Source organism: Pararge aegeria, chromosome 2 (genome assembly GCF_905163445.1).
Source record: "Pararge aegeria chromosome 2, ilParAegt1.1, whole genome shotgun sequence".
In the NCBI taxonomy this organism is placed as follows: Eukaryota; Metazoa; Arthropoda; class Insecta; order Lepidoptera; family Nymphalidae; genus Pararge; species Pararge aegeria.
In genome coordinates, this window is record NC_053181.1 from 14,020,665 (window position 1) to 14,034,970 (window position 14,306).

At 36.2% G+C, this 14,306-nt stretch overlaps 1 protein-coding gene across 2 annotated transcripts in view; it reads right to left on the bottom strand.

Annotated features, from left to right (window-relative positions):
• The window catches only part of LOC120633767, a 29,814-nt gene that overhangs the window by 8,870 nt on the left and 6,638 nt on the right, over positions 1-14,306 (bottom strand). Inside the window, exons 2-6 of one of the 2 annotated variants that reach the window (XM_039904118.1) lie at positions 7,662-7,902; positions 6,743-6,897; positions 1,964-2,163; positions 960-1,488; positions 469-627 (exon numbers count right to left, since the gene is read on the bottom strand). In XM_039904118.1, coding sequence (XP_039760052.1) covers positions 469-627; positions 960-1,488; positions 1,964-2,163; positions 6,743-6,897; positions 7,662-7,758 — 1,140 coding nt within the window. In that variant the 5' untranslated portion in view covers positions 7,759-7,902. Of the gene's footprint in view, positions 1-468; positions 628-959; positions 1,489-1,963; positions 2,164-6,742; positions 6,898-7,661; positions 7,907-14,306 lie in introns of both variants that reach the window. The other variant, XM_039904110.1, reaches the window with a different exon arrangement.

A 14,306-nucleotide genomic window follows, 5' to 3' on the forward strand; every position in this document is an offset into this window, starting at 1 on the left:
TTAATATTCTACGTGCAGCACAGTTTTTATTTTTGGAATACCACCCTTGCCAGTATTTTAACTACCATTGTAACTGTTCCAAGTAAAGATATTTATTTTTTTTAATATTATTTATCAGTTTCTATTATTTATTACAATACTTTGTTTACCACTTTTCAGTAGGTACATAGCTTCTTCTATTATGTATATATTTATTTATAAAATTAATTAGACAGACACGTTTATTTCCCCAGCACGTTCCATTATACATACTCGTATGTTAGTAAAGATTTATGTAGGTAGTATTTGATTGCAGCTTATGCATTATTGAAGACGAATAAAGCTAATGCATCCATATATTGCTTATCCCAGGATATTTTAATCTATCACCAGTAACAAACAATATGTTAATCTATTACCAGTAAAAAAAGGTGATAGGTGAACTTATTAACTACTTATATTAAAAATATAACAGTTGAATTAACCTACAGCCAAGTACGCCCAGAAGGTAAACGATGGGTCCAATTCAATCTGCTGTTGCCGATTGTCGCAAAGGCTTTTTCTAGGTGCAGTGGCAGCGCATGCTACCGAACACTGGTTCAAGGTTTTTGAGGCAGCATTAACCCATACTATGTCGCCATTGAGCTCCTGTAATAAATCTTCATCTTTATAACCATTATCAACCCATTACTGTCCCACTACAGGGTAAGGGTCTTCACTCAGAATGAGAAGGTCTACTAGGCTGACTGAGAAATTATAGAGAAAGTCCAGACGTGCAGGTTTGCTCACGATGTTTCCCTTCACCGTTGAAGGAAGTGATATTTAATTGTATAAATTAAAAATACAAAAACCTCTGACAAATTATTAATACATGATCCAATATGACCGTTTTGAGCTTAGCTCTACATTCATAATCAACTCAACACTAACTACAATTTAATTCAAGTACGTTACAAAATTGCTCAAAGTAATATAGGTACCTCATCAAAACTATTCTTGCACATTATTGGATCAATTTCCTCATAATCCTCCTCTAATTTAGTTTCGTTGCTAAGAGATATAGCATTCACCCAATAATTACGCACTTCCGCAGCATTTTTCTGGGCGTCGTGAGTGATTCGTATGCGGAAAGTCGTCATCTCTTTTACCTCTTCGATAGAGTCATTGATGTAATTCTTTCTTCCAAATAAACATGTCGCATTGTTTCCGTCATGGGAACAATCTATTCGATAAAGTTGGGGTGACGGAAAGAATATTCTATTACCAGCCACTTTAGTAGCGGTGGAGTTAAAATATGGATCGTTAGTCATGATCCGCGAAGTGCTGTGGTCTCTTATCGGCCTTTCTTTCTGAGCTAACAATGAGGAAACCGTGTTGCGGTACACAAGGCGCTGTGACTCAGTTTGTGATTTCAAATGCACGTCGTAGGAATTTGCATGGACAATAGCCTCTGTTTCTTCCGAAGAAACTTCATGCGGCAATTCGCAAACAAAACCACACGATAACACTCTGTGAAAACATTAAGATATGACACGTTAAGCAGTTAAAACTACCAAGTTAGTTTGTATCAACTATTTTATTTACTCAAATTATCTTTTTAGGACTGAAACTGAAAAGCATTTTTATTGCATAAAACATTTTTAGTTCATTGTGCAATTTTTATCGTAACTACTACATTGGCCATCCCTAAATATTTAAAATGAGATGTGTTACTTTATAAAAAATAAAAATATAAAAAGGTTTAAAAACTTGATCAGATTTAATGCATAAACGAATATTTTTTTCGCTAGCATTAAGAATAACCGGAATGATTATATACCGTGCCGCTGGCACTCGTTATAGGATGTTTCTTATGTTACAATAAGTATGTACTATATATTAAAAATTGTGTATGTCCTTTTTAGTTTTATAGTAAGTAATCAATGAAAAGAATGTATTTGTAGAAGGTTCCTTCTAAAAATACATTATAAGTCAAAATACTCACGTTAGGTTTACATCATACGCAAAAGGATGAAGAGGGCTACAAGGGTAATCCCGAACTTGTTGCAGACGTAGTGCACCACTATCACAGGATGCCAGCAGGTCAACATCAGAGGGGAAGGTTACAGTGATGCGTCCCACTGGAACAGCCAGCAGCAACAGAGCTGATGCCCCGCCAAGTGCAGAGGATACCGCTAAGAGTAACTATAGAAAAAAAAACATTCAATAAGCACATTATATTTTCATAGTCATCATGATACAGGTCTCCTCTCTGTAGGTTAAAGATAAAGTATAAATAAATATAAATATACTACGACAATACACTACTAATGAATATGTTTATGAATAATATACATAAGTACTTAGAATAAACAAATAAACACCCAGACACCAAAAACAGTCATGCTCATCACACAAACATTTTCTAGTAGTAGGAATCGAACCCACGGCCTGTTCAACTACGGGTCACGAGATCTTGGATCCGAATCCCGGGTCGGCCATTATTAGGTATTGTGTACTTTCTGTTAAAGGAATTACAGTAAGAGAAGCATCGGCTTCTGCTCGGAATGCACGTAAGTGGTTATAACCCACTAACCCGCATTGGAACAGTGTGGTGGGTCTATGCTCTGCAACCGTCTCTCCTATGAGAGAGCAGGCCTGGTCCCAGAATTGGGGTGTTAAAAGACTGCGATAAACTCTAGGCTGCTTCTGAGATGATCTTGACAGAAAACCCCAATATCTTATAATTGTTAGCCGACCTAGGAATGTAACCCAGGACCGAATGGAACATGCTAACAGCTCGACTAATGTGTAGTCACAAAGCAAATAACATCCTACATTCTATATTGATTGCACTAGGAACGGAAAAACTAAAGGTTATCAGATATTTCGATACCAAAATGTAAAAGACCATGAGATCCATTAAAAGACTGTCGGATGTCGCCTTTTTTATTTCAAGTAAATTAAATAATCTTTTTCAACATGGAATCTTTACATAAAAAAAAATTTGCTTGATAATAGTTAGTTTATTTATTTAATAGATTAATATGTTTGAGTTAGCGAGGGCATCGCGTCCTATCATGAAGTAATAACCTTGCTACTTAATCCGTAAAAAACAGAAATATACACGTCAAAGAAGAACTAACCTAACTGTTTGTAAAAATATTCATAACCTATTTATAGAGCACCTAGCTCTATAAATAGTTGACATCATTAAAATCTATATAGGTATAGTTCATCATACTTTACACTTAATCAGTAAAGTATGATTACAAAATAATTAAAAATGTACCTACATAAGTAGGTACACGAAGAATATCTATTTTTTTTACCTTAAAAAGCTTGTTTTTCTTATTATTCAAGCACTCTGTAATAATTTGTAGACTGTTTACATAAAGTGATTTTGTTTAAATACACGGATTAAGTACCTGTCTTGCTAAATCGCTTAAAAACAGGTTTTTTGGAAAAACTGGCCCCAGGTGGATTAAACAATAATGCAATTTTTTTACTTCCACGTTTATACATTTTATAAATAATATCAATTATAGAACAAAAACCGGCAAAGTTCGAGTCGGACTCGCGCAAGAATGGTTCTAGGGTCTATAAAAACGGCAAAAAATCATTTGTACTGTATGAGAGCTCCCTAAATTTTTACGATTTGTTGCTATAGCGGCAGCAGAAACACATCATCTGTAAAAAAATTTACTGTCTAACTATAACGGTTCATAATACAGCCAGACAGATAGACAGACAGGCGGACGGCAGCGGAGTCTTAGTAATAGATTCACATTTTACCCTATGGGTATGGAACCCTGAAAACCAAAATATATTTCAGTAAATAAAACAGCGAACGTGTTATTCGTTTAACTACTAAACGAATAACAGGATGGAGTATTTAAGATGAACGATCAGCGTAAACGATCGAGCCGGCTGCAATTGCAGTTACCTTAGTACAATATTTGCTCGCTCGCAATCGTGGAGTCGTTTTCAAGTATGGAATACATAAATTTTTCTCGGATGTTGAACATCCGACAAAAATGGGTCTTATTTGCTTAGAATTAAAACTCCAATTTACCTACAACTCTTTAGCTCGGGCTGTTGACAGAACGTTTGTAAAAAAAACAGAAGATCAGGATTCCCTAAAACGAGTACTATTAAAATTAGGCTCAATTTGCTACACTCCGCCAAATCCAGGACAACTTCTTCAATCCTTACACTCCACACCAAAAAGATCCTTGGCAATGCACTGCAAATGCAATGCTCTACGCACGTTTCGCTCTGACATATATTAGGAGAGATTGACTTAACAATGAATAGGTAATTGCTTCTTAGCACCTATTCATTGAATATCATGGAATTCGACTTAGTAACGTCTGCTTCTATCTAATACCTAAAACGAGTGATTTTTCTTTGACGATTCAGATTTTGATGTGCGAAAACGACTCGATTGCGAGCGACCAAATCTTGTACTAAGGCTACAATTGTCCACAAATGACAACCGTGAATACAGACGCAGCAGCAAACACCGTGTTTCACGGAAAAACATTAATTGCGTGCCGTGTGTCATTACGCAATAAGATTATAATTGCGAGAACTTATTAATAAAAATTGTACAATAGCTGCAATAGATTCTTAAAAAAGTACCTACTTTGTAAGGCTACGGACACACATGGTCATTAATAGTACGAAAGTATATTACTATATCTCAATGACTGCTAAGAAGCAAAGTGAGAGAAATGGCTAGTAATAAACATGCAAGCCTATTTCGAGTTAGGTCCGATTGCATTTATTTTTGATACGTCAACACCTTCAGTTTAAATAATACTGCTTTTAGCGATAATGGTAAGCCCCAAGTAGTGTCCTACAAATCTTTGTTACTTGCAATATGATAGTATAGCTTATTTATCAGCACATATAACAATAAGTAAAAAGCATAAAGTATTGTTAAAGCAAACATAGGCAGCAAATAGCTAATTACGAAATCGTTACTATGCACCTAACGACGTATTATTATATAATTGTGCAGACAATACATTGAAATAAGGCTGCTTTCAGAGCAATGTATATGCTCTATATCTATAGAACGCTCGGACCTCCTGAACGGGATACAAGTGAAGAGATCATATAGCATTGATGCGAATAGCTCAGTACGGAATCCGTCCCCGCGTATAGCATTTACACAGCAAACTTTACAGTGGTTTTGAGGCAATGTACAATACGGACTCAGCGATACGTTTTGTTTTTTATAGTAAAAATTGACAACCCAAGGATATGGTCCACCTGATTGCATATTGAGAACCATTGCCCATAAAAGGGGAGATCCTCACAATGCATGCAAGAAACATGTCCTGCAACGTGCCAATCTGTGTACATCAACCACGCACTACATATCGGAACACAGCATTGTAACAATGCTGCTTAGCGATAGAAATAAGCATGTTTTAGTGCTTCCCTGGACTAGCTCTGTCACAAAAAGCTTTACTACAAGTTACAACTACGAGATGTGTGCGAAAGGATCGTATTCCGACAGTCCGTACGGACAAAACGAATTGCTCTGTAACCAGCCTTACTAAGACTTATTGTTATAAAGTACCGAGCTCACAAAAGCAATGATCCCTGGCCAATGTAGGCATACGCCAATAAAAGTCAGTGTCGCTTCCGGCAATGGTCGTGTGACGCAAGCGCGTCGTCGCGTCGCGTTGCCGTCGATTTGCCGGCCCGTGATGTACAGAGCCCTTAGTACAAGATTTGCTCTTTCGCAATTGAGGAGTCGTTTTTGTTACTTTTTTCACTTGAACAACAGATTAAAATAGATCTTGTTAATTTAACTTAAGGCTCTAACTTGCCTGAAATTCTGATGCTAGGGCTGTGTGGCATTTGTAAAATAAAAAAAAAATCAGAAGTACAGGAGTTGAGACTCTAAAACGAGTGGAATAAGGCCCATTTAATTTTACGGTGAGTTTGATATGCGTAACCGACTCCTCGATTGCGAACCAGCGAAACTTGTACTAAGGCTACAGATACATAGGAGCGGGGCAACATCGACATTTGACATTGCCATCATACGAACACAATACAAGGTAATGGCCATTGTCATCAGAATCGGACATTATTCCCTGTCATTGAGGATTAGCCTCGTTTAATTAGACTGTTTCAAACGTAGATTTATGGAAGAACCGCGATCTACCTATTTATCAACAACTATGGCAAAGGCACAAAATATAATCAACATCATTATCGACAAATTGCGCTACAACACGGCTTATGCAGGACACATAAAATGATATCCTCAAATTATACCTAGGGATAAAATTAACGTGTCAATTTCACAAAGCAAACGGGGAATATGAGAAGTTTAGGTAACCCTGTTTATTATTACATTATTATTTGGAAGTGACCACCTGTGCGCAAGAGGGAGAAGATAACGAGTTGTCCTTTATCCGGGGAGCAATATATCTACTGCTCTACAGGGCTCTCAGAATTAGAAGGGTTTAGGCCGTTCTCCACCCCGTTGGCCAGGTGCGTATTGGTAGACTTCACACAGCCTTGAGCCCACAAGGGGAACTCTGAGTTAAAGCAGGTGACTAAAAACGCGCATAACTCTGAAAAGATAGAGGTGCTTACCGCTTTAAATTATAAATCCCACTGTAATTTCGTCTGTCGATAAATTATGCACAAATCATCCTTACAAAGTAAACCACAAAACACAAGAAGCTTGTAGACGGTAGTAGGTAGTTAACCTTCTATAGAATCGAGTTGTATTATGTTATACCTATTAACTAACCCTGAAGTTTCCTATCTTGTCAGCCAGCATGCCGGCGAGTGGGGGCATCACTATAGAGACGACCGGAGTTACGGCTGACATGATGGCCGTCTCTTCCACATTGATGCCCAGCTCACGCATGTGTATTGTCAGGTACGGGTACAAGACGAACAAAGCTGAAAAATACCCAATTTTGACAAACAAACTACACTTTATCCTTTACAGAATATCTCTGTTTCTTTTTATTATGACAAATAATGTAAAAAATTTAATTATTTTAAAAGTAAAAGGATATCCCATCTTTTAACTATTGATATAATTACATTCACATTGCTTGCCATAGTATTTAAAAATTGGTACGTTCTGAGGTTCAATGGTCTAAGTGAAAAAATCATGGTGTGTTCTGAACATTATAAAAAATTTTACAATATTTGAATTCGAAATTTTACATAAAGTTAATTTTTCAATAAGTTAAAACAATTGTTAACTAACAAAATTTTCTCGAACTTGAATTGACTTAATTGTATGTGAAAAAAATTTTTTAAATAATAGTTGTAGAAAATGTTCGCTTCGTAGTCTTTCTTACATACATATTTAACAAGTGCCATAAAATTTTAATAAATATTTATACTTTGTTTATAATAATTTGTCTTTGGCACATTTTTCTAGACGTCATACCGGATCCAAAGAGCAGTAGTATCTCTATTTTTTCCATTTTCAACTACTCTACTACATGTACTTTCGTAAAATAATAAAGAACCAAATACCTGAATGTTAATGTATAATTTCTTGCATTCGTAATATAAATTTTAAAGTTGAATTTCTCCAGAAAACTTTATTCTTTAAATATTAAATAAAATATGAAGGTATAGAGTCAACTATCTTTATTATTATTATTATTAATTGCTAAAGAAAACTTTTGAATCCAAGTCATACTTACTAGAAGCGTGAACGAAAAAAAGTATTTTAAGAGGTATTAGCTTTTTTTGCTTCAGATCATCTGTGATCCTTTTGAAAAAGGCGCGTATGAACTGCATTTTGCTTGTAGTACGAACGCAGTCTAAAAATCTGTATCCACACGAAGGCCGGTCCTACGTGGGAAAATGTTTAGTTATCCAATCCCCCGCATATAGTCTCACTGGTTGGTGTTCTTGATGCATGGAAATGTGTTACGTGGGGATCTACCTGAAAAAGAAAATCCGATTAGAATTGCGCAAAGCATTATTTCAGGGTGCGTTTGGAAATCCTAGCTTTAGTTTTAATTTATGTAACGAATGTAGTTATCACAATAACCTCACAATGATATAAACATATATGTATTAAAAGCTTCATAAGTGCCTGTGATAGGTCTACATTTTGATTTGAATACCGTGAAAGTGCAAAGTTTGCACCGTTCACCGTCAGCAGAGCTTTTTGTGACAAAGCTCGTCCGAGGCTGTAAAGCCATAAAGCCTAAAGCCATGCTTATTTCTGCCGCAAAGCAACATTGTTGAAATTCTGCGTTCCGGTCTAAAGGGTGTGGTTGCTGGTATGATTACATACTATGACAATTACGCTCAATTTGCTATGCTCCGCGATAAGTTTCTATTTCTGTCCAATATTTAGGTATAATTACAGGCAAATAAAGCTTAAAACCTACACCCCAGGGTAGGTAAACCCAGGGCGCCACTTTGTAGGACTTTTTGTATTTATAGGCGCTAAATTTTCATATACCACCGGTTGGTTCATCTGCTTGGTTTGTCAATTAATACTACAAAAAATACAGCCTCAAATCCTACAAGAATTAACACCTAATATTAGTAATATTATAGGTACCTAATTTTCTATCACATTTTTTCTATCTTCATAGACATATAATTAAGTCAATCCAATCACTCGGTCAGGTACGCAATCTAATTTATAAATATTGAATTATTGATCATTTTTATTTAAGTGGTAGGTCAACATACATACTATAATATCTAATCGTAGGTAAGTCTATCTATTAACTACATTGTCATTGGTATTTTTCCGTTAACATTTTAGACAAGTAGGTAATGTTTGCAATGTGCTGAGGTTTTTACAGGTGAATTATCTAATAATGGCAATATTAGTACTCGTTATCATCGTTTAATGCCGGATATACGGTCAGTCAAAGTTAAACGTTGTTTGCTAACATTGTTGTAAGTAACTATTAGCTATTCTCTTGCACAGGAAGGCCCGCTAAATTACGTATCTTCAAATGTTAATAAAAACCTAATATATTTTAAATCACAGTAGGTGGTACGCGCCTTAACCGGTTAGGGCGCGATTTACAGTCAACAATCACCATGCACCGATTACTGAATGTAGTCGTACCTTTTTATTTGAAACTTTTTCTCGCAATTATATTATAATACGCGATTTTTTTTAGACATGATTAAAATGTTTTTTTTTTTTATATATATAATAAACGTACCACGCAATGGTGTTCCATTTAATAAGGTGGCCTATAAATTGGTCAACGCTTTGCAGGGCATATAAGATACATCCATCATCCTAAGTTTAATACCTTTGTTAAGCCTTAAGTGCCTGTAACGACACCGTTAAGCACGCCCTTCTGACCGAAATATAGCAATGCTGGCTGGCATCAGAAACGAGCATGGTGGTAGGACTTTCCGGACGAGTTCTCTCACAAAAAACTGTATTACGGATAAATTAAATACATAGAGGGATATTGTATAGCATGAAGTCAGAAGCTCTCAAAGCACCACTCCCAATTAAGTTTGCTACACAAATCGTGCTGCTTATACCCATGTTGCCGGTTGATACCAATTAAAACTGGTCTGAATATTTTAAAATATTTACTCATTAACAATCGCAATGAGACAATACGCGTTCTAACCGGCAATGCTTTGTTATAGTGTCGTGTGGTCATGTTAGTGGCCATGTTATACAATAGATTATATGGTCATAACCGATTACGATCTTTTTATTCAGGTAACTTATAAATTAGGTAATACCTACCTACTTACCTCATTACCTACCTACAGTAAAAAGTCTACTTTCACATTTCAATGGAATTCAATAGAAACACAGATTCAGTAGATAGATAGGTAGACCTAATACCACCTTTAATGTTTGTATTTTATGCTTTGTAAGCGTAGAACAAAGCTTATAACCTTTATAACCTTTAAAGGTTATAAGCTTTGTTCAATGCCTTACGCAGTGTCGTTTTATTTATTACCAAAATAGCACATTAAGGATTTTAATTCCTAGGGGCCCACAGTTTGTCATAGACATCCTGTAACACACACATGACAGATTATGACAGATTATGACAGATTATGACAGATTATGACAGATTATTTTGATTTTGTTTATTTTGATGTCTTTTCTAGTTATTACATAAATGAATTTGTTTAAATTAAGATTTGCATGTCATATATTATGACTAAACATGTATACCTACAATGTTTTATGCAAATAAAATAATTTGAATTTGAACACAAAAGTATAAGATTCACACGTTCCTAACGTTACTCGGTTTTTAGTATAAAACAAACTGTAGTGTAAGCTGAGCTTTAACCCAAGAGCGCTGGCTATAGCATTGTGCAAGAATTTGAACTTTCAAAAAATGTTTAATTTTGCTCTAACGTTAAAGTTTTTTGACATTCCAAAACGACTCTACAATGATTGCGAGGCATATGGGACGCTGTGGATAATCTCCGAATTGGATCAGGGATACCAGACCTATATAATGACCCAATAACCCCTTTCCAAATCATTATTAACCCAAAACAGATAGGAAAGGGTTTAGGCCGTCGTCCACCACACTGGCCAAGTGCGAATTGGTAAACTTCAAACACCTTTGGTACTAGTGTGGAGAACTCTTTTTAGAAAAACTGCACGGTTAGTATAAATAAATAATATAAATAATAGTATAAATTAAAAACGCACATAGCTTTTAGAAGTTAAAGGTGTGCGTCGGCGTGCGAACTCAGTTCCCCCGAAAGGGAGGCCGTATTTCTTACCACTAGGCTTTCACTGCATTTTCGCTTTGAATTTTAACGCAACCGAACGGTATAGGTATATGAGTGCGCACCATAAGGATTAGTGCGTTTTGATACCTATAACTTTTGGAAACGGGTTCTTAAGTAAATACAATAATTCATATTGCATTTACTTACAAAAAAGCTGTTTTGACATAACGGACACTTCAATGTATAAGAAGTACAAGAGTGTACTACACTCACATTGTCACTTAAAACGACGTAGTTAGCACTGATCATAGGTACCAGGTACCTATGATCAGCAGGAGGGTGCGTGTTGGCATTGCTAGTAATAGTAACCTGTGGCAGGAAGTATGGGTTCGGCTGCCGGCACTGATTGTTGGAACGCTTGTCACGACGCCTCAATTATATAAAACATGGGCTGTGGACTATAGCTCTAGTGTAGTTCGTCCGTTGAACAGCGATCTTGCCAGATCTCTGAAGTGGCGTTGATTTACGTTAAAAATATTTTATGTATTTACCCCACTAATTATTGTATTATCATAGAAAACTGTGTAATTAATATCAACTTACAGTTTTTTTTGTTTGTTAATAAATGATAAAAAAAAAATTTTAATGCATTTTTATTTATACTGCGCTTTCATAGATATATCAACGTTATAGTATTTTTATGTGATGACCGCCTGATAGACGTAAGAACCGCATTCTCTCAGCGGCTGGATTACATCTAGAGTATTTTAACGCAACGTGAACTGCAATTCTATAACTATGACTATGACCTATAAATTTGAGAGATACATGTTATATTTTAGACAACTAGGTACCAAAACTCAAAGTTACTCTTTAGAAATTTTTGGTGAAATTATTTGGCAACGGTGCGGTGACAATTGGAAGCGGTGATAGCCCAGTAAGTAGACTTCGACTTCAATTTCGGGGGGGCGAGTTCGAATTTTGAATTCGAATTCGTAGCACGCACCTCTAACTTTTCTAAGTTATGTGCGTATCAGGCAATTAAAATATCACTTGCTTCAACGGTGAAGGAAAACATTGCGAGTAAACCTGCATACCTGAGAGTTCTCCATAATGTTCTGAAAGATGTGTAAAGTCCACCAATCCACACTGGGCTAGCGTGATGTACTACGGCCTTAACCCCTTCTCATTGTGGGAGGAGACACGTGCCCTGTAGTGGGCCGGTAATGGGTTGATATGATGATGACGATGATGAGACAGTTGGCCCTCTATATAACTATGGTTATGCTTCCAGGGTAGAATTATTAAGTGATAAACTTTTTATTTTGATGGTTAAAATTATTTTCAAGATCTTTTAACCTCCCTACTCGTATATCATAGTTGAAATATATATTCAATCTAAATAGAACGCTGTGAGTATTTGGTTGCATTGCCTCTTCGTGTGCTATTTATCAATACTTACAAACTTCAAGTAAACAAAGTGATAGTAAATATAACATGACAAACTTGATATTAATATTAAATAAAAATTATGTAATCATCAAAATAAATATTTATATGGAACACTGTGTTATGCCTATCTACAGTCTTGTGAAGCAACCTCAGTGCGCAACGTAAACAGATAGATAAAAAAAAATTCTCGCTTTTCATAAATTAAGAGTTTGTACACTGTGCACAAGGCATTATGTGAATTTAAAACAGAATTCTAATTCTATTCACATATCGAAAAAAATAAATTGTACTAATTATTGCCTAATCAAGCAAATGGTTTAATATATATTATATATGGTGGTGATATCAAAAAAAAATTAACAACCGGCTAAGTTTGTTGTGGGCTTCTTGAAAATTCTAAATTCTAAATTCATTTATTTCAAGTGGTCCTACTTTATAAGCACTTTTGAAACGTCAAGTATGTATGTTTGTAATGACTCTACCACCGGTTCGGAAAGCAGATTCTACCAAGAAGAGCCGACAAGAAACTCAGTTAAGTACTTGTTGAGCCTCATGCGCCTGTTATTAACCCGACAACCACGCCCTTCAGGCCGTATACAATTTTGTTTGGAAGCCGGCCGCCCCGCTCTCATCTCTTACAAGATAGAAAAATTACAAAAATAGCTCTATAAAGCACAACCTCACATGGAGTACAGCTCGCATCTTTGGGCTGGGGCACCTCTTTACTAACTCCTTCCATTTGATCGGATACAAAAGCGGGCAGTTCGACTTGTTGACAATCCCAAATTGACTTGCAGTTTGGAGTCCCTGGGGCACCGAAGAGATGTTAGCCCCCTTTGTGTGTTCTATCGACTCTATAATGGAGAGTGTTCCGAAGAGTCGTTTGCGTTGATACCTCCTTCCCTGTTCTATGACCGCACCTCACGTCGTAGAAATAAATTCCACCCTCATCATCTGGATGCCTAGTATTCTTCTACTGTTCGTAATACCAGATCATTTCTACCGCGCACTTGCAAATTATGGAACAATCTCCCATCTGATGTGTTTCCTCAAAAATAAAATCTAGGGTTATTCAAGAGGCGGATAAACAAATTCCTTAAAAGCTGGCAACGCATCGGTGGCTCCTTTGTTGCCCGCTATTAATATTAAAAAAAAAAAATAGTTAAACTGTTAAAAAATTATGTTAAAAAAGGACCAATCCGCCGAGTTTCATTCCGGCTCTAATCGGTAGAATCTACCTTCTGAGCCGGTGGTAGAGTCACAAACAGAGACTTGACGTTTTAAAAGAGCTTATAAACTAGGTCTACTTGAAATAAATGAATTCAGGTATGTAGGCCGAAGCCTGTATGTATCTAAGCCTGTATAGTATGACTGTCCTGTATTTAAAGCTAGATTCAGTTACAGGACAGGTTTGCCGACGCACTCGAAGAATGATTAGTGCAACTGCCCTAGGGGCATAGAATCTAAACATGCATGCACTTGGCGGCAGAACTAAGCATGTCGGTATTACTTCCACGAACAAGCTATGTCACAAAAAGCTCTACCACAAGAATTAATTATAATGGTTCGAATAGGTACCGACCTATATAATACCCAGCCTATTAATGTCATGTCGCAAAGGCCTCCACTTTTAATATGATAAAGGGTTCTAGAGCTAGACTCACCACCACCTAGGGATGGAAAACAGAATATAACTATCACATTTACGACAATACACACATCGCCACCTAGCCTCAAAGTAAACGTAGCTTGTGTTATGGGTACTATGGGACTGATGAATATTTTTATAAATAATTTACATAAATACTCTTAATATACAGATAAACAGACACTGAAAAACATTTATGTTCATCACACAAACATTTTTCAGTTGCCACTGAACCCACTGCCTTGGACTCAGAAAGCAAGGTCGCTACCCACTGCGCCAGTTGGCCGTCAAGTAAATTAAATAAAGTATCTAGATATAATAACAACAATTATATCTAGATACTTCTATCTATGATATCTAGATCTGACGACTAGTAACTGCTTTTTGAGACACCAAATTAGACGCCAATAATGCAATGTGTGACTTTAACCTCACAGATAATCAGGGCCATGAAATAGGTAAGTAGGTATAACCTAAGTATATAACACACCGAGTATTTCCCTAACCGATATCGGCCATGATGGCCAATCTCCAGAGAGATTTT